The sequence below is a fragment of the Phoenix dactylifera genome, chromosome 11 (genome assembly GCF_051530095.1).
Source record: "Phoenix dactylifera cultivar Ajwa chromosome 11, Ajwa_hap1_PhDact_Kaust_v1.1, whole genome shotgun sequence".
NCBI lineage: Eukaryota > Viridiplantae > Streptophyta > Magnoliopsida > Arecales > Arecaceae > Phoenix > Phoenix dactylifera.
Genome location: NC_143200.1, coordinates 2,892,071 through 2,917,838, shown reverse-complemented (window position 1 = coordinate 2,917,838; position 25,768 = coordinate 2,892,071). Strand labels below are relative to the sequence as shown.

The 25,768-nt window shown below is 36.1% G+C and overlaps 2 protein-coding genes across 5 annotated transcripts; both read left to right on the top strand.

The window, feature by feature from the left end:
• Positions 1 to 571: 571 nt before the first annotated feature.
• LOC103715190 (uncharacterized) lies at positions 572 to 12,699 on the top strand. The gene is made up of 8 exons (XM_008802740.4): positions 572 to 735; positions 1,438 to 1,461; positions 2,438 to 2,543; positions 2,970 to 3,038; positions 6,868 to 7,361; positions 7,845 to 8,106; positions 8,979 to 9,187; positions 12,362 to 12,699. Exons 1-8 carry the CDS (start codon positions 731 to 733, stop codon positions 12,426 to 12,428), a joined length of 1,236 nt encoding a protein of 411 aa, XP_008800962.1. The 5' UTR covers positions 572 to 730; the 3' UTR covers positions 12,429 to 12,699.
• Positions 12,700 to 14,890: 2,191 nt separating this feature from the next.
• Positions 14,891 to 24,998, top strand: LOC103715186 (transmembrane protein, putative (DUF2358)). 4 transcript variants are annotated; one of them, XR_003387179.4, is made up of 6 exons: positions 14,891 to 15,129; positions 16,522 to 16,748; positions 20,463 to 20,543; positions 22,234 to 22,584; positions 24,627 to 24,773; positions 24,858 to 24,998. XR_003387179.4 is itself a non-coding variant. In XM_026807729.4 (5 exons), the coding sequence occupies exons 1-5, from the start codon at positions 14,961 to 14,963 to the stop codon at positions 24,648 to 24,650; spliced, it is 852 nt and encodes a 283-aa protein (XP_026663530.2). In that variant the 5' UTR covers positions 14,891 to 14,960; the 3' UTR covers positions 24,651 to 24,776. The 4 variants fall into 4 exon arrangements, 3 of the variants coding, with proteins under 3 accessions (XP_026663530.2, XP_008800955.2, XP_008800954.2); XM_026807729.4 differs by lacking the exon at positions 24,858 to 24,998 and having other exon boundaries at positions 24,627 to 24,776; XM_008802733.5 differs by lacking the exons at positions 24,627 to 24,773; positions 24,858 to 24,998 and adding an exon at positions 23,942 to 24,150 and having other exon boundaries at positions 22,243 to 22,584.
• The last annotated feature ends 770 nt before the right edge of the window (positions 24,999 to 25,768 follow it).

Sequence of the window (25,768 nt, the reverse complement as noted above, 5' to 3'; positions counted from 1 at the left end):
AGTAAAAATTGGAGAGTGAGGATGAGACAAAACTCGTTTTACTAGCCGTGTTTGTTCGTTAAAAGTAAAATATATACATATATATAAAGCATCGTCCTTTCTTGTCAAGCTGTCTTTTCTTCTTCATCCATCCACGAGGTTCTCCTCCGCAATATGGAGTCTCTTTCTTTCCACAACTATGGATTTAGCTCACTAGTACACAATACATGGTCGGATAAATACATATAGCAAATTAGTCATCCAACGACTCGTACTCACATCTAAGCAAATTAATATATAGTTTTCAAATATAATACTCTTTAGTATATAGTAATTTATAAGTGATACACACTCAGCAGATTCTTGATACATATTTTAATCTAGCAACTTAATATATATCTTTAAATAAATTAATATATAAATTTTAAAATATTATATGTATTAATATATGGTATATGGTTATGTGATATATATTGCTTTGAAAATATAATGTTTTTTTATGGTAAATTTCTCGAGGAGGGCTTGGGCTGGCCCAACTTGGCTCTCAAGGCTCGCCAACTTTTCCAGATTCCCAAATCTCTTACCCCGCTTTCTGCCGAGCATTATAATAATAATTTCTTATGACTACATAGCCGCCTGTCTATTGTCGTTATCTTCCATTCGAGCCCTAGAGGAGCAAGCAATCTTCGTCTCGTCGCCTCCTTTCCCCGTCGCCGCCGGAACTCGCCTTGAGCCCTCTCGGTCTTGGTTTATGAGGTGACATCAGATGAAAATTTCTATTTGTTTGGTCTTTGATATGGCACAGTTGAGTCGATGTTGGTGTTGAATTTTCCTTTGCTGTCTGTTTTTTTTTGGATTTTTAGGGGTTCTATTTTGTTTTGTTGATTCTTGTTTCTCCTGCTTCGATTATCCGTGTGGATCCATGTTCTTGATTGGATTTGGGAAGTTGTTTTCCCGTGGGAAAGATCCGATCTTGGTGGATTTAGCGCCTCCGAGGACTCGGATTTGTTATCGAGGATTTCTGATTGCGTGATGATTTCTTGATTCCTTACGGGTGTGAGATTTTGTGGGTAGAAGGGATTTTCTGGATCTTTTTTTTTCTTGATTGGGTTTTAATTGATTAGTTTGAAATACTAAAAACTTTATTTATTTTATTTATTTATTTTGACTGCATGTTGACAAATGAACCTGTATCTGTGATTTAGAACTCGGATTTGTTTTCTATGTTTACCGAGGACATCAAATTTCGTGATTATTTCTTGATTCCTTACGGGTGTGAGAATTTGTAGGTAGAAAGAATTTTTCTCGATACATCTTTTTATGGATTCAGATTTTAATTGATTTGTTTGAACTTTTTATGCTTGTCGATTTAACGACTTCAAAAACTAACTTTTTTTCTTTCTTTCTTTATTTAGACTGAGTCTTGACAAATTAATTTTCTTTTGGTTCTTTATGCAGCTCGAAGGAGAAGCCAACCCTCGGGTACGCTGGAATTTTTTAAATCTTTATATATATCACACATATTACTTTTTAAATAGATTAACTTGATGATTTATGCTGCATGTATGGGATCGGAGAAGCTTTTTGTTCTATGATTATTATGTTTGTGAATTCATCTGTGCCTGTGATTTCTGATTCATATTGTGGTGGGTACAATTGATGGACATTAATGCATATCAATCCAATTTTCACCAAAAAAAAGGCATATCAATCCAATAGCCCCAGGAGATAGTGTCTGAAGCATCCAAACAGATTAGTTTGCAGGCAAAAGGCATCTCATTTGTGCCCATTCCACAGAAAATTTGTGCCTATTATATTATCATCCTGAATCATGTCAGTCTGACTTTTTAAATACCTAACATTAGTTAATTAATTGAAAGCAAAATATTATATATATGCTTGTGCATAGAAATGAATTGATTAAATTTACGCGTCACTGTATTGGTGTCTTACAAAAAGTTTGCTACGATAATTGATATTATTTTCCCCTTTGTCCCCTTATAGTTAAAACCTACATTCATTTGTTATCGATGTTTTCCAGGCCTTCCATACATCTTTAGAGAAGTTCTACACATAAGAATTCTTCAACAACCTTAAAGGGTTATCCAGCCTTTTCGCAGCTATTTGGGGTTGGCTGAGTTTCACGCTTATCGAAATCTTTTTAATCACCGAGTTCTTTTCCCGATTTGATGACAGAAGTTTTATGTATATCTTTTTTAATTAATGTCCATATGCCCATGATACTAGTGACGATTCCGTTGTCATCCTTTTGTAATGGAGGGAGTTAGTTACTATTATTTGCTATTTATATGTTTCTTTTTGTTGCATCTTTTGTGAAATGGACCTGTGGCCATGTCAGATGCTCTGGGTTTTATGCTGTCTTTTGTTTTCTTATTTTATAATATTAGCCAGTATGCTAGTAATACATTATCGAAAGTTAATTGTAATACTAATGCAGTGGCACGCGGATCAAGACCCGCAAAAGGAATATAACTGCTCCTTTGGACCCTTCTGCTTTTGCAGATGCAGTGGTCCAGATATATCTGGATAATGCTGGTGATCTGGTAAAGCTTTCTATCTTTGAAGTATTTTTCGATTTCTTAATATGATAATATAGCACAAATAGGATGTAGAATGGAGAAAACTAATTATGTTGTTCCTAGGCTTTTAAAGTTGCAAACTTCTTTTAATTTTCTGTTTATAGAAGTTTGTGAGTGGGCAGGGGGGAAATTCCTGGAATGATCCATTGAGATTCACTCATTGCTATTTACTTTATTGCTCTACTAGGTTTTGCTCTACTAGTTATGCATGTGCTTTGGTTTAGATAATTCTTGTGGGCTTGCTTTGGCAACCCTGCTGCTGGAGCAGATTGACTTATTAGTGTACTGAATGTAAATTAGTTCCAATCCAAACTCATGTAAGACTAGGACTTTCTCATTTAATAGTTGGTAAGCAGTTCCTGATTTTCACTTAGCTCTTCTTGTTGACAGGAACTTGTGGCCAAAAGCATCGAATCTTCAGATCTTAACTTCTCGCGATATGGTGACACCTTTTTTGAGGTAATTCAAAATTTTCTTTTATTTGTGACCATGCATCATAAATTCTTTTGTTATCTCTTGTGCTTGCTTGCATGTTTTTGTGCACACATGTAAATGCACACAAACTGATATTTTAGTAACTGCGATATCTTTTATTCTATTGTGGGAACTTCAAGCATCATTCCTTGATGAATTGTCTCTAAGAAGCTTGGTCCTCTTCAATCATTATGACTGGATATTTTCTAAGTAGTTACTTTGTGAATTTCTTATGAGCGAGATACTGATGTTATGAAGAAATAAATTCTTTAAGAAATGGTCTACAAGTTGTTGCAAACATTAGTCTAAAAAAATAAGGTTAAAAGCTGAACTGTCCAGTTGAATACTGAAGGCATATCAACATCACTAAAAAAAAGTTTGGCATATTCACTTAACTCAAATAAAATCATATATTCATGCATTGAAGAATATAGCTTGATTTATGCTAATATCACCATCACATCAACCAGAAAACCTTTCCTCTCCCGCATTTTTGCTGGTTGATCTCAGTAAAGATCAAGATTGGGAGTTAATGGTCATAACAATATTAATTCACCCAGATTTTTTATTAACTCATCTTCATCTTAGGTGGTTCTAATTTTGGAAAGATCTGGAACCCCAGATAAGTATGTTGCAGCATTCAAGCCTAATTTTGATTGGAAATGAGTATCTCAGGTTTAAAGCTATAAGATTAAGAAATATCCCAGGAAAGAGGAAACGTTAATAAAAAAATAGGAAGGGAAGTGAAGTGAGAGAGAACAGAGAAGGGATGAGGATGATGGATCAATTGGGGGATACAATACATTGAAGGACCCAGTGAAAGGATTAAGTTGGGATGAGATTTATTGATTGCTTGCTGTCCTGAATTTGTGTAGGGGATAGCAGTAATCATATTGAAGAAAAGATAAGTGAGGGGCCTGCAAAAACTGCCCAACGGTTTTGGTGGATGTTGGGTATGGGATTCTTGAGATTTTTGGGTCAAATAAGTTGCCCCAAATGAGAAATCAGGGGGAAAGCGGCTGTCGGGGGGGGGGGGATTATTCGATTTGGAATTTTAAAAGAAACAAATGAGGAAGGTTTTTGTGCTGGTCACTGTTCACATTATTGCAGCATGAAAAATACCATGAAGAGTGACCCATAAGAGAAAAGAGGTCTACTTTCAAAATAGAACTCTCTATGATTCAAGCCCTTTTTGGCAGAGCTATTGGCAGTAGAGCTTTCGGAAATAAAGCTTTCGGAAGTAGAGTTTTTATAAAAAAGTATTTGATAACTATATTTCTAAAGTGCTGTGAGACTTTAATATGTGTTTGGTAAACAAACTAAGAAAGTACTTTTAGTATGACAAAATGACCATAAAGGACATTGCATAGTATTATACAATAGAGCATAATAAAATATAATATATATTAATACATAAATATATAATATAGTATAATAGTACTGTAATTTAATATATTATTATTATAATATAATAATATAATATTGTATACTATAGCATAATAATATAACATAATTTGATATTATATAACATAATATATCAATATATTATGATATAATGTAATATAATATTATATTTATTGTATAATACAATAATAACGATATAAAAATATTATAATTATTATCATTATATATTAATATTATCATTTTCTATAATTATTATATTTTATCATGGGTATTTTGGTCCAAAAGAAAAATTTTTATAACTCAAAACAACTTTTCGACGGGGCCTAAAAGTGCTTTTCCGGAAAAGCTCCAAATTGGAGCTTATTCCAAAAGGCTGTTTTAGGTTTCTGGCAAAACTAAAACAACTTTTCGATTTTTTTACCAAACACTCCTATTCTATTTAAAAGTGATTTTGGAGGGCCAGAAAGTGCTTTTTGCCCTCCAAAAGCTCTGCCAAATGGGGCCTCAAAATATTGATGAAATGTTAAAAGGACTTTTAATAGTGGAATATTATTGATGAGCTGTCCAACAAATCATGTCTGATGACAGCCTCATGACATGGAAATGAACAGAGAGAATGCTCCAGCATCAGATGAGAGGAGGCACATGACTCAAAGCATACCCATGGTTTCTTCTCTTTTGATTAAATAAACTTGGTGTTCCCCTAGTTATATCTAATTAAAATACCACTAAGGGATAGCTGGCTGCAGCTTCAACAATTTCATGTAATTGTGCAGCAATTTGGGACAAAAGCAAAAGAGGAAGGCTTTGCATGCCCATGGTTTCTTCTCTTTTTATTAAATAAACCAGATGGTGTTCCCCTAGTTATATCTAATTAAAATACCACTAAGGGAAAGCTGGCTGCATCTTAAACAATTTTGTGTAATTGTGCAGCAGTTTGAGACAAAAGCAAAAGGGGATGTCTTTGCATGTAAACTTGCCCAACTACAAATTTTCATAATATAACAATTGGGAAGTTGATTGACATTGACTAAGATCATCTAATACGGTAGCAAGCAAGGCTTGCAGACTGGTACTAGGGCTTTTACTAGCCGATGACTGGTTCGATATGGGTATGTGCCATACCATACCATGCCATGGCGTATCTAAACATGGGGAGGGAGAATGTGAGGAGGGAAGAGGGAAGAGGGAAGAGGGAGGGGGAAGAGAGAGAGGGGGGAAGTTTATTGAGCAACAACGTCGTGGCATCGAAGAGGAGGGAACGAGCGAGTGGGAGAGAGAGGGGGAGGCTTATCGATGATGGCGTTACTATGTCGGGGGGGGGGGGGGGAGCGAGCGAGCATCTGATGGATAGAAAGAGAGAGGGGATGCTTATCGGTGATAGTGTCGTAACGTTGGAAGAGGGGGGAGCTAGCAAGCCTCTAGTGGAGAGAGCATGAATGAGAGTGAGAGAGCTCTCAAGGTTTCCTGAAGCATCGAACCTAGAGAAGGGGGAGGGGTTTTATAACCGAATTGACCTACCTTGCCAAACTATCCTGACTTGGTGCCGATTCAGTTTGGTACGAGTCGAACTGCCCGGTTCGGGTTGGTTTGGTAATCACTGGTAACAAGGTCTGCAAAACAAAATAAATGCATCAAATACTAGTGCTAATTCATGCATTTTCATGAATTCAGGTGCCTGATTAATGCTACATTGGGCATTGGTTATGGTTGTTAGTTTGTAACAAGCTACATGACACTTTACCATTAGAAGTACGCTATGTACTGTTTAAACTGACTATGTAAAATATCATATGCCACAGTTGGTATAAAGTTCCAAGCATTAGTACAATCATAACCATTATACGGGCACAGTTGGTATAAAGTTCCAAGCATCAGTACAATCATAATCATGGTATGCTGTACTGTACCGAGCCGGATAATATGGGGCATACCATACTATATCGGTTTGGTACCGGTAACAGTACGGAGAGTGTACTGACACTTGGTATGCCAAATTGGCACGTACCGTACCAATATATTGATAGCATGGTACCACTGCGGAGCCTGGTACCGAGACGGTATACCTTAATCATAATATCTTTAAATAATTGAAAACTTGTTCTCGAATTTAGCTGGAATTTGTTATTTTGCTATATGCTTCTCTGATCTATTGCCAAATAATGTTTTGTGTAATTTTCTTTTGCCAAATAATATTTTGAGTAATTTGTACTCTCTTTTGCTTAGATATCAATTTTTTCGCATTAATCAAGCAATATCTCCTGCCATGTGTCTTTATCAGACTTTAGTACAACAGTTAAAATATTTGTATTATTTTGAATTTGCTCAAGTTGATGCCGATCCAAAATTTTGTCACATACCTTTTTCATATCAACAGCATCGGATTGTAATTTTCTGTTTTTGACTTCAGGTGGTCTTCACTGGAGGCCGTACCCAACCTGGCACAATAAAGCCTGATGAAGGAGAAAGACACCTCTATTCTGTTCTAGATTGTGAGCCTAAACGCGAAGCTATCTTGCCGTTTGTTCTCTACATCCAGAAAATCTTGCGCCGGAGGCCCTTTCTGATAAAGAGCCTTGAAAATGTTATGCGAAGATTCTTGCAGTCTTTGGAGCTTTTTGAGGAGAATGAGAGAAAGAAGCTTGCTATTTTCACTGCCCTTACATTCTCTCAGAAGCTATCAGGGCTTCCGCCTGAGAGTGTCGTCCAGCCGTTGCTCAAGGACAATCTTGTGGCCAAAGGGCTAGTTCTTTCATTCATTACAGATTTCTTCAAGGTTTATCTGATTGAAAATAATCTAGATGATCTTATATTGCTTTTGAAACGAGCTAAAGTGGAGGATAATCTCCTTGATTTCTTTCCAACTGCAAAACGCTCTACTGAAGGCTTTTCTGAGCATTTCACGTAGGTGTTCCATCTCCATCAGATATTATTCTCTTTCTTTATCTTTAAAAAGTTCAGTCAATGCATACTTCTTAATTACCTATTGAAAATCTTGGTATGTGCAAGCTACTCTTAAATAGATAATGCTGAGGTTTATTGGCACTATATAAACCTCTTAACATGTGACAGTAAGTTGTTAAGATGCCCTTCATTTTGTATACATATAGAAGCCTTCCTCTTCATCTTGTTTGTTATATAGTCATGTTTTAATATGCTTTACAACTCAGGCATACATTGTCAATACCAGATTAAGTGTTCTGCGAGTAATTATTAATTGCCTTCAAAAATTCTAATGGTATTTAGGACATTTCAAATTTGAGAAGTGATGAGGTGAGAATGGAGGAAGGATTTAACTTAATGATACTTTCAATGAGTTCCACTTTCAGTTATTTCTAATGATTGTTGTGCCATTTACATCGTAATCTTGCTGTTTTGTGTTTCCAGCAAAGAAGGATTATTATCTCTTGTTGAATACAATGAGAAGAAAATGTTTGAAGTGAAACTAAAGGAAATGAAATCGGCATTGACTACCCAGATTGCAGAAGAGACTGATATATCTGAAGTTATAGAGACTGTAAAACAGCAGGTTAAAGATGCTAAGTTGCCTGATATTGAGGTTGTACGCATTTTGTGGGATGTATTAATGGATGCTGTTCAATGGTCTGGGAAAAATCAGCAGCAAAATGCAAATGCTGCTCTCCGCCAGGTTATTGGTTTCCCCTCACTCGTAATTTTCTTTGAGTGAAAATTCAGTAGAGACCTGTTATCTCGTGACATATAATAATTCTTTGATGACACTGCATAATATTTATTTGTGTATGCCTGTATATATATATATATATATATATATATACACTTACATCTGTGTGTATATCTATATATTTGCAATGCTTGCTTTGTTAGAAGTTGACCCCTAAAGTCATTACTTCCTATTGCTAGTGCTAGGTATTTCGTTCTATATTTGCTCAGGAATTTTGTGGTTGCATGATCTGGATCTCAATGGGAATAATATACTCATTTTGCTTTATTTTCTCATGTTGCTTCAATTTGCAGCAATTTTAGCGTCAAGTTATGTAGTGCCATGTGCTAGATTTACAATGTTATAATTGCACCATATCATTTTGACTGATTTACTAAGTTCATTCTTGTGTTTGTGATGCTGCTTTAATCTGTATGGCAATGCACAATTTAGCTTCAGCCTGTCACTTCTTGCAAAATTAGCACCTTACTCGCTGAATAAAAATTCTTAAATTGGACGCTAACTTGTTATTCTATCTCTCTGGCTTTCCTCCTTTTTCATCCATAAATCTATGTTCCAAAGCATAATAAGTCTTATCTCTATGGTGCTTCATACCTTTCTTGCAATTTTTCCTTCTTGTCCATAAGTCTACAATCTACAGCACGAGCAATCCATCTCCATGGCGCGGAACCCTTTTTTTGGTTTTTTTTTGGAGGTTGGGGGTGGTGTTCTGCTTGCCATCATTCAATTGATCTTCATATTATTTGTATGAATTTGCAAATGGATGTTGTTATTGAATTTTGAGCTCTCATGATTTCCTACTTGTGTTATTTGTGCAGGTGAAAACATGGGCCAAACTTTTGAATGCTTTTTGTACAAATGGGAAGTTGGAACTTGAACTCGTGTACAAAGTCCAGATCCAATGCTACGAGGATGCCAAGCTGATGAAGTTATTTCCTGAAATAATTAGGTCTCTTTATGATCTAGATGTACTTGCCGAGGATACCATTCTTCACTGGTTCCGTAAAGGTGCTAACCCGAAGGGCAGGTATGATATTCTTCTTCTTTTAATCCTTCTTTACAATTTTGTTATTGTTGGACTAAAGTTAATACTTATGTTGATATTTCTGACAGTTTTTCTATGAAATTCTAAATTAGCAAAGATAAAGGAAAAGAAAATGGAAACAGATGTCCCTTTGTCTAGCCAATTTGTATGGAGTACATGCGGCAGTGGATTGGGTAGGGTTGGGTAACTCTGTCAATTATTTAAAAGACTGTATGCAGTCTGTGGCTGGCCAGGGGGCTCAACTCAAAGAAAGGTGGGAAGTTTTTTTTTTTTTTTGGGGGGGGGGGAGGCAAAAATAAATTCAAAAAGCTAAGCTAATATATCTAAGGAGACATTTATTAAAAAAAAGTTATAATTCAAAATGCGGAGGTTAAATATCCAACAAAAAGTTGCAAGTCAGTGGAGGACAGAAGGAGAGGAGTTGAGGCTTGGTGCGTGGAAAGGGTGTAAGGAAAGGGTTACATAACAGGGGAAGGAGAGGTATCTGAAGGAAAGGTGAAGACAGGAAAGGAGGTGGACCAATAAAGGGAATAGAAGGGTTGGATTTAGGGTTTTTTAATTCTAGAATAGGTTTGGCTGTAGTCATCCCCCTTCTTTTTCTTATTTGGATGACAAATTCAATCCCACCTTTAGTTCTCTTATATGTCTTCCTTGCATTGAGAAACAAAAAAAAGTTTGAGGGGTATATTTATTAAAATTTAGAATAGTTACTGTCTATAGAGAAACATGAAATGAGATTATGATGTGTATGGAGCATTTAACGATTCTTTTCCTTGGTAAGAAAAGGTCCTTACAAACTCAAACTCATACATTCATGAGTACAATGCATGTAGATGTGTATATGTATGTGTGTTGAGAGGAAGAACTCATGCTGCAATTACAATTGATGAGGAAGAAGACAATCTAAACCAATTGCTTGCAGCTAGGTCTGCCAGTAGATTGGATTGACATGTTTCTGATCTTGAGCAAGAGTCTAGTCCTAACTGAAGTTTTTTAAATGAGGCTTGCATTTGATTATTGGAAAATAGGATCTGTTTCAAATATGGATCATCAGTGGACCTAACGCATGCCTGAACCAACCCCAACTTAATAAGCTATAGTTTTCAGAACCTTACTTAAAGAAACTGATTTTCTTTAACCTTTATGAGTTAATCATTAATTTGTGTTCTTTATGTTAATTTCTATGTGGCTATTAGTCAATATTATGTGGAATGAGTTCTGATTGTGTCCACGTATTGTTTAATTGTTGTTTTCTTGTCTAATATATTTAGAATATGATTAACCAGTTTGTGCACGGTTCTTGTGGGTTCTGGGTTGTCCTTGAACCAATTTGACCTGAAAAACATGATGGAACAATAAAATATTCCTCATCCAATGCGACACCCTTACATCCCTACTTGCTGCAAAGGAAAGGATATGGGCATTTCCAAATTAAATAATAACAGTAACTATGAAGAAAGGATGTTTTGATGTATCATGTGATTGTTGTATGCAATCAATGCTAATCATTTTGACTTTATCGTCACAGATGTTAAACAGTCTTCCTATGTGTATTGAGAGAGTAAATTGTGGTGTAAATCACAAACAAAAGGACCAACATGATGCGTGGGAAAGTTTATAGTGCATCAAAGTGAATGAGAAAACTATTTCTAGTAAATTGGATAAATTTGTGCGTGGAAATTGTAGATGTGGTATATTTTATATTTATCTTGCTACGGAGCCAACTTACCAAAATTTAGAATTGTAAGAAAATGGTTATGAATAAGCCAAATATATCTCATGAGAAAAAGAAAATAATAAATTAATATATAAGATTAAGGAATGAAATGTTGGCTTATGTACCTAATTTTGAAACATAGAAAGAATAACAATTATTACAGAACAAGCATGGAAGGAATAAAAAGACGGAAGCATGAATCCTTCGTTATGGTTTTGAAGGTAAGCTTTTAGTAACCCCACTTCAAAATTTTGTTCTTTCAACAAAACTGTAGTTGTTTCAGAGATTGGAAAAAAAAGGAACTAGCAGGCCACCTCTATAACATATTTATTAACATCACATGATTACTTTATCAGCAATATTTATTGCTTACAAACAATTTCTTTACAACCCAGATCTATGAGTAGCCCAAACTATTGGGCTTAACTTGAAAGGTTCAACTGGAATTTTTGTAATATAAATGTCATATAGAAAATTCAGTATGATAACAAAGGAATAGATTTAAAGAAGTATGGCAACACGAAAGCTTCAAATTTTCATCCCAATCCATCACAGAAATCTTAGTTTTACTAACTCAAAATGACACTTAATTACCCACATCTAGTTGTAGATATATAAATCCCATTATGATTCTAAAAGTTAAATATCTGGCTATCAAACAACAGTGGTCGTTTGGTTAAACTAATCAAATTAGAAAATTGTTTTTCTCGGATAAACCAGGACAAAGTGTTCATTAAAATATCGAGGGCTAGAGAAACATAGTAGCATATTTTAATGAATATTAGCATATTAAGATGTCGCTTGCATTGCAGAAACCCTTATCACATCGTGGGGAAAATAAAAAAAAAAAAAACCACAAGTCTAATTCAACTTGTAGAACAAATTATTGTGATCATTGTACGATTCAAGAAGATGACAACCACTAAGGAAACAACTCCTCCAAGCTGAAAACGCATCTAGGGACTTTACTGTGCTCTTTGTTGACATACGTAGTGACACTGGTAAATGCTCATGGAAATTTTTGTTGCTCAAGTCATAGTGATAGTTGATGAGACAGCATCCAACAATCACACAGCATACTAGAAATACATTCTGTTGTTATATATCCGCTTTTGTTATTCAGTCATTTATCGCACAACATACTAGAAGTACATTCCCATGTCATCTATCTGATTGTTATTCAGTGGAATGCCTCAGCCACTACTCATTCCAGGTAATCGGTTTAAGCTATTCTCATGCTCATTTATATGGATTGAAGGCTTGGTTTCTGTTTGTGATCTGACTAAATATTTTTAAATTGCTTTGCTGATGATGAGATATTTACAAAAAAAAAACATAAATTGAATCGGTCTATTGTAATTGGGTCTACTATATGGTGGCTGATTTATTACTTGTGTTTTATCTCTTAGTTTTCTAATAATCATGTGATATTGCTTTAGGCAAACTTTTGTAAAAGCGCTGGAGCCATTTGTTAAATGGCTTGAGGAAGCTGAAGAGGAAGACTGATTGAGAGAAGGCTAAAGCTGACTTCCAGAGGGGACTAGTAATTTGTCTACTGCCATTTATTTCCCGTGGGTTCCATGTGTCAAGTAAAAAATATTAATGCGTAATCCGTGTCAAAAATCATAAGTTGTTATCACAATTCTTATGTTATATGCTGGTACCTGTTTCTGTTCTTGGACACGCACACGTTGTTGCTTGCATTAGAGCAGCAGTATCAAGTTCTATGAGACTTTTGGTGTGAAATGATAATGTTTACAGTCTGACTTTTGAGACATGATCATGCCGACATCCGTGTTTATTTTGCTGCTTACACCCATTCAGAATGAGAAAGCTAATTCGAGTCATTAGTTTCCATTCTTTCAACTGATCAATTACTTGATTCATTTAATCCTTGTGAACTTGTGCTTGTTTCCTGCAACAACTAGAATTTTGTCAATTCGAAGATCTGATGCATTTTTCTGCATTTTTCGAGTCAGGGTTCCCAAGATCTGACGCATTTTTCTGCTCCAAGCTCTCTTTTTTTTTGTAAATTAAATGAAGAGAACACAACGGATGTCACAACAACCAGTGGCATCCATTTTAATGGAAACTAATGAAATGATAATGTCATATTTTCAGCCTTATTGCTGCATGAAAAATACATCATCACCTTTTGGACTGACGTGGTTACTTTATTATTTTTTTTAAAAAAAATGATTCAATAGGAGCAATCATAGAAGTGTGAAATACTATATATTTCTTTTGTTAACATGAATGATGTGAATTTATAATGTGATGGGGACTTTGAGCACCATCATGTTTTAGGTGGTAAGCTATTTTTGTTTGATGGATGCTGATGCAGATTATATATTTAAGTATCTATCCATATGTGAGTAGATTCAGATGTGAAAACAAATTCAAACAGATATGATTACCCTAGCACTATGATGGATTTTATAGAGGGAGAGAAGAATGGGAAAGTAAAGGAACGAAATGAGTCATCTACCCATGAGCCTTCAAATAAGTTTCTAAATATGCAAGCGAAAGATCATATAAATTTATATAATTGGAGAATGGATTATTAACGATTCCCCAGCAGGTAGTCTCTGAAAAATCAAAAACATAGAATTTTGTGAAACTATTTGCTTATTAATAAAATTAATAGTATATTTTCAAATGAATATCAAATTGCTGTCTAAAAAAGTCTGTCATTGTATAATCCTAAACGAACCATGCGCAAATCTATGAAGGCTCACCCTAAAAGCAGGGGCATATTATCATGCTTCTCTAGTTTAGGTCAATCTAGTGTCGGCTCAATGCCATAATTCAGAACAGTGTCAACATTTGGGACCTTTAATGTCCTTCCCATGCTTTTGGACTCATGACCAAGAACGGAAAATTGAGATCAATCCTTTTTTTTTTTTTTTAATTCAAGACATGGTTTCTCTTGGTCTTTTCCAATTGGTTTTCACGATCAAGGAAAAAAGTCATGGATGATGAAAAGTTGGATTAATGTCATAGGAATGAGAGAAAAGCCATGCATGGTACTGGCAGCAAGAAAAAAAATTATTTGCAATTGGTTTAGTTGATGGAGAAGAAAGGCGGAACAGAAGACAAGAATGAATGTGAATATTTTACATTGTACCAAAAACAATGATTTTTTTACATAATTTTTTTAAAGAAATGTTATAGAATATGTTTTTACTTTAAAAGGGCTAAAGCATATAATTTTGTATCTTTAGGGCAAAAGAAGCATTCATCTTTCTTTGCACGAATCCACTATTGGATCGTACATCTACCATCTTAAGATCTCTACAGATTGATAAATGGAAGAGCTTGAAAGTACTTTGAGATTTGTATGAAATGCTATCCAATGTTTGTCATCATGAAAGAAGATCAGTCATTCTTTCGCGTGCGAAAAGTACAAACCAAATCATGTTGCAAAAATTTACAATTACTTTAGGATGACGGCTGATAGATGGTGAGCATTAAAAAAGCAGTTCAAAATACTAAATCAAAAGGTAGGAGGTGATATAGAATTTTCTCTAACGAAGAAGTTGGAGGAGAAGAAAAGATGCTTGAAAATGAAATACACTTTGCTTAGGATATATTTGATTCTAAGAAAATCCATAAAAAAGCAAATAATAATAATAATAATAATAACAATAATAATAATAATAATAATAATAATAATAATAATAATAATAATAATAATAATAATAATAATAATAATAATAATAATAATAATCTTAATAAAACAAATTAAGGGGAAAAAAGTAGATTTAAAATAAATAAATAATTAATTTTTTTAATATATTTTCCCCTGCAATCAAACGTGTCCTTGGCGGTGGTAATATTTGATTCTACTCGAGTCTAATTAGTTAATTAGACAAACTCAGCCAATTAAGTCCGTAATTGGGACCGGGAAGACCGTACCCAGCCCACCCCCATTTGGGGGTCGCCTTATCCGAATCGTTCGAAACGCCTGGCTCACACCCACCCGCCACCCGCTTAAAAGGGGGCCCCACTTATCCTGCGCTCTCGGCAGGATGGGCGATGACCATGAGCACTGCTGTCGCCTGGCCCCCCTCCGCCTTCGCCCGGCGGGCCCCTCCCGGCGGCCCCCTCCCCCTCCGCCGCCGCCGCCGCCACCACCACCGTTGCTGCTGTCGCGTCTTTAGCTCCTCCAGCAGCTCCGGTCGTCGGTGCTTCCTCCCGTTGCGCGGTATTCTTCCCTGCCCCTCCCTTCCCTTCCTTTCCGTTCTCTTGTTTGGATGGATGCTCCTTCGCCTTTCCAGCGTGACCCTGGATGTCTGGGGAATATAGATGAACACATAACATGGATGGTTGAGAGTTTCGTATGAGTTGAACTGATGGGAAGTTTGTGCTTATTGATGGTGATTCTAGATTTGCATTCTATTGAGCAAGGAATAAAATTGTGTATCCAAGATCGAGTTTGTTGGTTTGCCTGGTACGGAGGTCGAGGGTTTTCTTCCCTACGTGACATGATACCTAGGTGTTAATATTTGATGAGTCCAGTAATGTCATGATCTCAACCAAACCAACGGAATGGTTAGGAGCCTCATCTATTGGCTATCTTTCAACTGAAAACGCCTATTATTCATGCCATCAATTAGTTCTGTGCCGTGGGTTACTTAATTAAGATACTGTTTTCCTTCAAATTCTTTGTCATACTTGGACCAACATCATGTGACTACCCTTTTCTGTCTTCCCTGCTTCCAAAATTGTTTTGAATTCGATGCCGATTGAGTTGATGATGTGACCAATGGCTGATTTGTTACTATTTGTCTGTCTTCCTTGGAGGTATACTTTTTAGAGGGCCAAAAAAACATCTCATTTTTCTTTCTTGATTGTTAAATCAGAATATACTTCTGTCTGGTTTTGGTGCCTTATTCCTGACATGGTTGTGCTGGTCGACAACGACTGGCATGCTGTGGCATGTGTCTGATTGTGTGCAAGCACTGGCATGACACAATGCATATCATGTTTGTGCATGCTGGTAATATCATGTTCATGCATGCTGGTATGATTATCAGCATGCAACATTTAATGCTTTGCTTCCTAAATGCACTTGTCTACCTTCAGTATGACAATAAAGTATCATTCCAATTGCCGGCAGTTTGATATTCCATCGGTATAGCAAGCATATTAAGACTGACTGCCATATCATTCATTATAGTTACTCTGCTGGGCGCACTCCATGCCTCATGTTTCTTCCACACACTAGCTTGCTAACCTCTAAATAAAGTCTCATACTACTGAAAGTCTCTCCTTCCTCAATAAATGACTTAATGTAATTGAGGGGGGGCATCAAAACATGAATATCATACCTAATATTTGCTTGATAATAAACTATTCTTTTTGTAGCTTTATAGTATGCTCACTACCTAAGTGCTCATGCCTCGCATCATATGCATGTATGTAAAATGCACTGTTTCTCTGGGTGGAAGACAATTGCATGCTTTATGTTCAACATCCCTCAGTTTTCTCCAAGTAGCTAGTACATGAATTTATGCCTCACTGCATCATTTCCTTTTAGGTTGCTTTTGTTTCATTAGGAATCCATATTTTAGTGAACTCACGCATGCCTGTGCAGTTGTGGATGACTCCAAAGAGACAGAGACATCTCCTGATCGTTCAAATGAAAGATCTGAATCTGATAAGTTAGTTGACAGTATGGATTTTGGTGAACTTTGCAATGACTTTGAATGTATCAGTAGCCCCTTTGTGGAATCAACGGCAAGACAACTTGCACGGGATATTTTAGAGTTGCGAGAAGGAAATCGTGCATTAGGATCTTATTCAATTTCTGTCAAATATAAAGTAATTATCCTTTTCCTTTGACTTCTTAGATTTCTCTATTTTGCTAGTTGAAGATTAAATTTGATTACACTGGTTGCTAATGGAAGATGCCGAAATCTGTCTATTTCTTTTGTTTTTATTCTCATTTTGTAATTTAATAATTAGAAAGATTTCTTCTTTTCTTAATTTTCAGTCTTTATAGATATAACATTCTCATCATATTTTCCCAGGAGACACATGTTGTAAGTTGATGAATGACTGACGGTTTTTTATAATCTTCTTCGACAATAAAAAGTAAATGATTAGAACCTTCTCATGTGTAATTTGCATGGATGTGGATAGCAACCTAATTACTTCAGGATTTGCAAGTAAACTATTAAGTATCATATATAACATGACATGTTTCAGAAACATGAATCTTTTAGTGTGCCTGTTGAAAAGTTCAAAATAGGCAAAAAAAAGCCCATACCTTAGTGTGCCTGTTGAAATTGAAAACATGCTAAATGATTTGTTTGAAAAAAAGGTTATATATGTGGCATAAACTGGAATATAACATCTGAAAGAGAATAAAATTCCAATAAGACTTGCAGTGGAAGTCAGCTTCATCCGTTTTCTTTGTTTTCTTTAAAGTTCCATTTGAGATTATTGAGGTCCCAACTAAGATTCCTGCTGTGAATTATAATATTTTTTAAGGTTCTATCTAATTTGTCGAAAACTCGAAATTATAAAGAGAGATTTGATTTTGTTCTTTTGGGAATATTAAGATTTCCTAGTGCTTTCCTATCCAAAAATCACAGTAATCACATGTTGCTGAGATTTGGACAAACTCTTATTCTTGGTGATGAAACTCTATTTTTGAGTTGGAAGGACATATTAATTTATTAAAGATAGTAAATTTTGGAAGACTAAACAAATTTTTGTATGATTCTCTCAAAATTTTGGCATGCTATATCCTAAGAAAGGGTGCTTGTCTTTATTTACAAAAAAAAAACGACAACTTGTCAATAGACTATAAAAAACATACTATTGTGAACATCCATACAAGATGTATATCCGTCTGTAATGCCAATAACCTGCCAGCATGGTATGTATCACAATAAATGGTGCTATACATGCTGATACTGTAATCTTATTCCACACCCTAAATTTCTCCTTTTGTCTTGTAATCAGGAAATCATTTGCCATCTCATCTCTATGCCCTCATCCTGCACTCTGAGCCCCTCCCCTCGTGATATACATATAGACATGCATGCATGCATACTGCATATATTTATGCAAGGAGCTTCCTGTTGGATTGTCAACTTGGAGAAAACAGAAGAGCTTCGTATGCAAACTGCTGCTATTTCAACAAATCTGGTGCTGCTTCCATTTGTAAATAGCATTTAAGAAGAGAACTTTGCAAATTATATACTTTGTTTTCCTTGAGAAGCCCTTTCAATATGTAAGTTTTAAGTTGAAAGCAGCAAGTACCTTACCTGTTATAGTTAACAATCTCCATGTGATCCTCTTGCAATGTGGTCTGCAGCATCCTTCCTGCCCCCGAGGAAAGAATCTTAGTTCTTAACTTAGCAAGGACTGCTTTAAAGCTTTCTTACTTTTGTAGAAAAAAGGGTCTTTTACTTTGTTTTAATGACAATGACATGCATTCTAGAGTTTATGATGGTTGACACCAGACTTCTCACAGAAGCAGGCAAGTTGACAACTTCCCATTTTACCAGCTAAATGTTAGATAATGGGTCTATGTAAGACTGAAAGAGCATATATCCAACTTGTAAAAATATAATAAGAGGATCCAGTTGATACACGAACTTAACAATAGGACTGATCCACTGCCAATAGAAATAAGCATAAATTCAATCAGAGGTCAAATAATGGCGCAACACATTATCTATATTAATATATAAAGAGAACTCCACATGTCCATCGGACAATGAATGCACTATATCATGCATGATTCACGTAAAAAAGAAAACCATGGAGAAGAGTTGAAGCGGACTCTGGTTTCTTGATGAATATCTCTTGGTTTCTTGGGATAGAAAATCTTAAATAAATCATTCCCCGAGAACTGGGACTCTTAAATCCCCAAAAATTGGCTTCTTAAAACCGTCTCTTTCTACATTAATGTTTACCTGTGGAAATCTTGAGAAATTTTCTACACTGGATCTCAAGTCCCAATCCCAAAAAATTGGCAACTGAACAACTTTCTCTTTCCTAATATGTATCACAGGCATTATTCATTCCTCTCACGTGCAACCCACGCCAAATACTAGTCCATAGAGAATGATATGACAAAAAGATCACTTCCTGAACCTGTACGTGGCCAAGTCTTTGCATAGCTAGTTAACGCAATCAAGCTCATTTTATTGTTTCTTAGAGGTCAACCTGTTTTACTACTACTTTAGTTCTGCAGCTAGTCTGTCTCTCATTTATTTGGATATTAGTTTCATTAACATGTGCATTTCAGTTAGTTTCCTGAGCTTTTTCCATGAGCTTTTTAGTAAGTTACCAGTTCATAACTAATCAGTGTAATCAAGTCCACCATTCTCAACTTAGTAGAAGCCAACGTGATTTGCCACAGTGACAGTTTTGCAGCTAGTCTGCCCATCAATTATTTTGGATATTTGTTTCAAGTTTCAACTACACTTTTTGTTTTGGTTTGTTGCTTCAGTTTGACCTTCAATTCAGATTGGCCCTGACTGCTGCAACTGCCAAGACCTGTCTAGTCCACGATTAATCCCACTTAGACTTGTCTTGACTGTTAATTTGGCCATTTAGAATCTTGTACCCTCAGCACTTAACACTGTTTCCAATGACATAGTTATAAGAAGAAGAGGAGCTGACCTCTCTCTCTCTCTGTGCTTAACTGAAGTTTAGTTTGGAAAATATTCTCTCTAAACAATTACAAAGCAATAATTCAAGGTTGATGTGCATAACTATGCATGTTATTACACCAGTCTGCTTCTAGAAATTCTGGTACTTCTTGCCCATTGCAGTACAATTAAGTGATGCAAACTTTGACTCTGTTCTGTAGATTGACAATGCAATACGGATGTGTATAACTGAAACCTGTTTTATTCGAGAAAACATATAACTGAAATCTGGAAACTTAGGAATAATCTTTTGGTCGAATAAAACATATAAGTGAAATCTGTAAACTTAGGAATAATCTTTTGGTCCCAGGATGAGTGAAATTTGATAGCCTACATTCTGCCATGCATGGCTTTCACTCACTGTAGTAGGTTGCTCTTCTGATGCATGAATATATTATTCTTGTCTGTTTGTTGTATGTTATGCTGGTTGACGAATGAACTTTCCTATTACTCCAACATCTTCTGAATTATATTCTAATAGTGTAATTTTTGAACTATATTTTGAAATATATATATGTGAAGAAGTGGACTAAAGTAATTTTATCTCTGAGATTTAGCCATGATAAATTTGCTTGACTGTTTACAAGTAACATTCAGGGTGGCACATTTCTAATGATTGCAATTCATCAACTATATAGTAGAAACAAATGATCTTGTTCAGAACTGCTCAGGTCATTCCTCTATGAACAAATAGATAAGTACAGAAGCCTAAATAAAATGATTCTTTGTTTATGAAAGTTATTCTATCCTATTGCTGTTTGATTGTCTGCTTAGTTGTTGATTTCTGCAGAGAAATTTGTTTTTTTCATTTTTCAAATAAAATAAATGCTTAAATAATGTAGTGTAGAGTTCTTGTTAATTGCAGGATCCAGTTAGGACCTTTGTTGGACGTGAAAAATACAGGAGACCTCTATGGGCAACTGATGCATTGGACAAACCCTCAGTGGTGAGAGTCAACACTGCCTTTTCTTTATTACTTTTCTGGTATTTTGCATCATATTCTCTCCTGGTCTGCAATCCTGCTTTTATTGCGAAAAATTGTGGAATTTTGAAGTTACAATGTTTGCATAGCAAAGAACTGCTTGCTGACAAGCAATGAGAACTGCATTTCTAAGCAAAGGTTGACATATGTCAATTTTAAAGTTGAGAAAGAAAGGAAAGAAAAACAGAAAATCCCAGATATGATTAAGTGGCTAATTTACGAGGATTCATAGCTCATAAGCTAAAATGTATCTGCTGTAAAAACTCTTATGAGATGCAAATAGAAAAAGTAATGTTTACAAAACTTGAAAGCAAGAATTATTACGCCCTTTTCCTTTTTCTCTCTCTCTCTCTCTCTCTCTCTCTCTCTCTCTCTCTCTCTTCTCTCTCTCTCTTCTTTATGCGTATGCGTGCTTGCATGCATGTGCATCCACACATGGAAGAGGCCCATAGGCAAAGGTCTACACAACAAGGGATGGCCCTTCCTAAAATACGCCTGACCCCCCAAACCTTGAAGGTGGGAATTGCAGGAGTTGAACCTAGATCTCTAATACAACTGCCAAGATTTTACCAGCTTGACAAGCAGACACCAAGTACAAAATTCCACCCTTTATAGGACTGATTTTGATCAGGCTTTGTCTTGTAATATGGTGGATAAGAACTTTGGTATTTTATTTTGACTTGTCTAATCCATGACGCATTTCCTAAGTATAAAAAGATTATGCATTTTCCTTCTGTTTGTCACATGAACAAGCTTATGATATTGAAAACAATCCAAGTAGAGATTTGGAATGGAAAGGGTATATATTTTGATGCATAATTATTAATTAAACAATAATTTCTATGGAAGAAGGCAAAATATAGTGAGATTAAAAATGGAGTTTGATGAATTCTTTTGGAGAAATAGGTTCTTGTAGCGGACAATGTGAAAGATACAAGAAAAAAAACAAAGGTGAAGCCTCTGAAAACAACTGCATTCCTTACAATTTTCATTGAAATATTACATAAATTATTCGATGATAAAGTTTTCTCTTGCATCTTTTTAAATCTGTTCCCCAAAATTTGATAGATCTAAGATTCACATCTCCGAGGGTTGTGACAAGTAATTAAAGTATCAAAATGCCCTTTTAAGTGGATCCCCTTAGTGGCATTTGAACACTGATATTGGGTCTTGGTTATTTGTCAATTATCATTCTGTGAATTGAGCCTTGCCCTTGTGGTGGACCCCTCTTCTTAGCAGCCAGAGGTTCTAGGTTCGAATCTTAGGTGGTGCATCCCTAAGTATTGGGACTTGAGTAGTTATAGTGTGGGTAGATCTCCCTCCCTTTCCCTTAAAAATGAGTTATCATTCAATATGGTTCATCCATGATAGAATTCTGTAAATTAAAATTTTTATAATGCCCAGATCTTGTAAAATCAGACATTATGCAAACAGAATTATTATTATGCTTTGGTTTGTCTTATGAGATTAATATCAACTTGACATGGTCTCAAATTACTTCCTTCTCCATAGTTGGCTCAAGCTACTGCCATCTTTGTAATTCAAATTTTAATAATTGTAGTATTCAATTCTATATGTCAACCTGATTTGCAGCTATCATTGTAAATTCTGGCATTTGCATATCCTACTGATTAAAGACTGTGACACGTGCCAGACAGTGCAGGAGATGGCAATGCTGTCAACCAGTATACTGAACATCAAATGGACGCTAAGAGGGAAACCTAAAAGTCTGTTCGCAAGCATAGGAGGAGACTTGATACTTCGTGTGAACTCCCGATTCACATTAAACCAAATAAGTGGCCAAGTGACTGAACATGAGGAATCATGGGATTTGTCTGCATCGTCTGCAATTGCTCGGGGGTATTTCTGGGTTTCAAGGACGCTTTTCTCTGCCATTGAGGCTGGCAAAGATACAATTGATTCCATTAAGAACACTCCTTCTCGTTTCTCAAAAGAAAAGGAGAACTTGGAGATCTATCCAGACCCTTCTGGGGATCCTACAAAGGTAAATTTCTTTGCTGCAATATATTCCTTGGTGTTATCAGAACTATGATGGTAACCTAGCAAGTAATTGGTTTTTAACTATGCAATAATAAAGCTGGAGATATCTGGAGACGAGCATGGTGGCATGCTTTATATCAACTACTGACTTGACTGAAGTTACTACTCTCTATGACAAGAGTTTTGCTTGTGAAGGGTAGAACTAGAAACAAACGAATTGTGGTTTGGTAATAAATAGAAATACAAAACCTAGCTTGTGAGAAACTCGCACTAACCGATCTTTCCTGACAATGTCCGCATACACAAACGCCGCAAAAAGGGTATCTATGTAGAAATAAGTCATATATCAACTCTCGGTGCTTTTCTTGCCAAAGCAGGCATTTGGTTAAAAGTTATTAAATTCCGTATTAAATTATTTAGGATTGCACACCTGATGCTTAACCATAAACATAACAATCAAGCCTTGTCGTAGTATTGTTGACGTGATGCATAATAATTAGTAATGAAAAAATTTATGTTTTAGTTTTATGGCACATCTGCTAATGTTCTGAAGTTTGGGACTCCATCTTCAGTGCATAGAGGATGTATTCCAGAGAGGTGACTTATCAAATGTTTTGCAGGTCTGCTTCTGTTCAGTTATAGGAGATTTTGTGTAACACAATTGTGATTTTATTAATTAACAAAATAGGTGATAAATGAAGACTTTTGGATACAACAAAAACCAATACTATCTAGAGTGCATCAATAGAAAATTAAGCAGGACCAATACTTTAAGGATCAAAGTACAGTTGATCCTAGACTACCTGCAAGTGCAGTGCCTGCACCCTTAGCTCTTCTGTATTGCTGATTTGACTTTCCATAGCCTCAACTGTCCTCAGAAACACCCTAACATGTCTATCTAGACATGTCGGACAAGAAAAATCCATGGAAGCTATACAAAGAACAAATTATTCTGGATGCAATCCTGGATGGCGGTTTACAGGTTAGAAAATTGTTGAATTGAAAAGGAAGAGATCTAAATTATTTTAGATCCTTGTACATTGCAGATCATGGAAACTGTGTTCTAAGGATCTAGCAGAATATGTGATCCATAATTTCACTTCAGAAAGCAGAGTATGCAAATTGCTTTCCATTTCCAGTCATTTAGCTTGATATTCTTCAAAATTTAGAACTTTTACATTAAAGTAATCGGATGACCTAGATTTTCAAAGGCAATGTCTTGTTTTGGCCTTTGTATTTTGAAACAGCTAATACTCAGTTTTATTGTTTAGCCTGTAAATAACTATTGTAATGTTCACTAGCAACAACAACAAAAAAAAAGATGCTGCAAATAACATGATTTTCTGGTTTTTCTGATTCAGTTTTTCCAAAGAGACGACAGCTTACAGAGAGACGTCTATCAGATTGCACTTTTCTTGGCTGTAATCTATTTTGTTGTACAGTTTTTGAGAACAACCCTATGAATGTATAACTTCAAACCACAGCATTTCAAACTTTTATATCTCATTGTCCATATTGTATATTTGATCTAATATTCTAAACCCCCTTCCATATTGAATTCATTAATTTATTCATGCTGCATAATCTGCCAAGGACATTTTTTAATTCTCCAAGGAATTTCTTGGGAAGAGATTTGTTCATTTTTTCCTTCAAACAGAAGTCAGAACGCAGAAGAACCTGAGGTACTTTTGAACCTTCAATTCATAAATATGTTTCCCAACCTTAAACAGAAGATGCGCTGAAGGGAAAATGTAAAATACGAATCATGGTTTGCTTCATATACTGACTTCACTGGAACAAGGGGTACTGCAACAGATCTTTAGGAACTTCTGGGGCTCTCCTGTGGTCAGGGTCCACCTTGTTTGCTCAGCAAAATTCTCTCTTTTTTGCATGGCATGCCTTTCTTTTGGTGTAGCATAGTGGAGCACAGGTTTCCACTGAAAGCTTTTTTTTTTATTTTATTTTTTGCTGAAAACCACTGAAAGCTTGTTAGGCAAAGCATTTCTTTGCAAGAGAGGCACATTTGACGGCGTTGTTTCGTAACAGGTCATTCCACAACATGGCTTTTAATATTCATGCACGCGTCTTTGTATTATTTCTTGGCAAAAGAGAGCAATAGAGAGGTCCACCCAATCCACTTAGTGCCGAAGCCTCGTTTTGGAACTGGAGAAGATCCCGGCTAATCCTGTCGAGGTATTTTTCAGAGTCCAGCTTACATGTGATGATGCTTTCTTTCTTCGCTCTATGGCACTATGAAATGATCACACGCACAAGCAGATAGCAATCCAGAATGCGTAGTCCCTTGATGAAGGTTACTTGTGCTGAGCGGCGGTGGAGAGGGAGCATCCCTGCCCTTGATGAAGGTTACTTGTGCTGAGCGGCGGTGGAGAGGGAGCATCCCTGCTTCGGGATATTTGGACGATGGTGAGTAGCGGTGTGATCTTTTAAGTTAAGCATATGTTTAGAGAAACCAAAGAGACTGTAGACTGAATGGTTTCTTATGTGGCCTACCACTTTGGAGGTACTATGTGGGCTGGAGAGGTAGAGTTGCTTAGAGCACTCCAAGATTTTATTGGGTGTATCTAATTTTCCTTGGCCAATCAGTTGAAGAAATGGCATTATAATAGGCGTCAAAAGCAGAGGCATGCTTCGAATCTTCCTTCTAGGGAATGACGGTCTAGAATGCGAAGGAGGTCTTTCCTGTTCTGTCGCTTTGCAGTTCAGAGAAGATCCTGACGTCCTTGCTGCCTGATAGCGTTCCAGCAGAAGGATTTGACGAAGAGACTGGGAAATCCATCAGGTCCCGGAGTCTTTTTTGACTCGCAATTGGTGAGGCGTAGATTGCTTTCTTCACAGATCTTTGCGGAAATCGGTGAAGATGGCTCACATCAACAGTGGATCCCTGATTTAATGGCCAATGTGATCGAACTTCTTTCTACGGTAAACCATTCTCCCACCTTCTTTGCTGCCAAACGATATCTTATTTATGAATTGCACCACCATCTGGCAAGTGATCCACATCAGACTGCAACTTAGAAGAGGCCTTCCATCTCACTCAGCCTGGCGACTACCAAGTCGTTGCAAACCATGACATTTTCCCCATGGACATGAAACGTTACGTCCATGCAGACCGCATACATGGCAAACAGAGGACGAGTGAAAGGCGTCACGAGCAGCCAATTCACCCA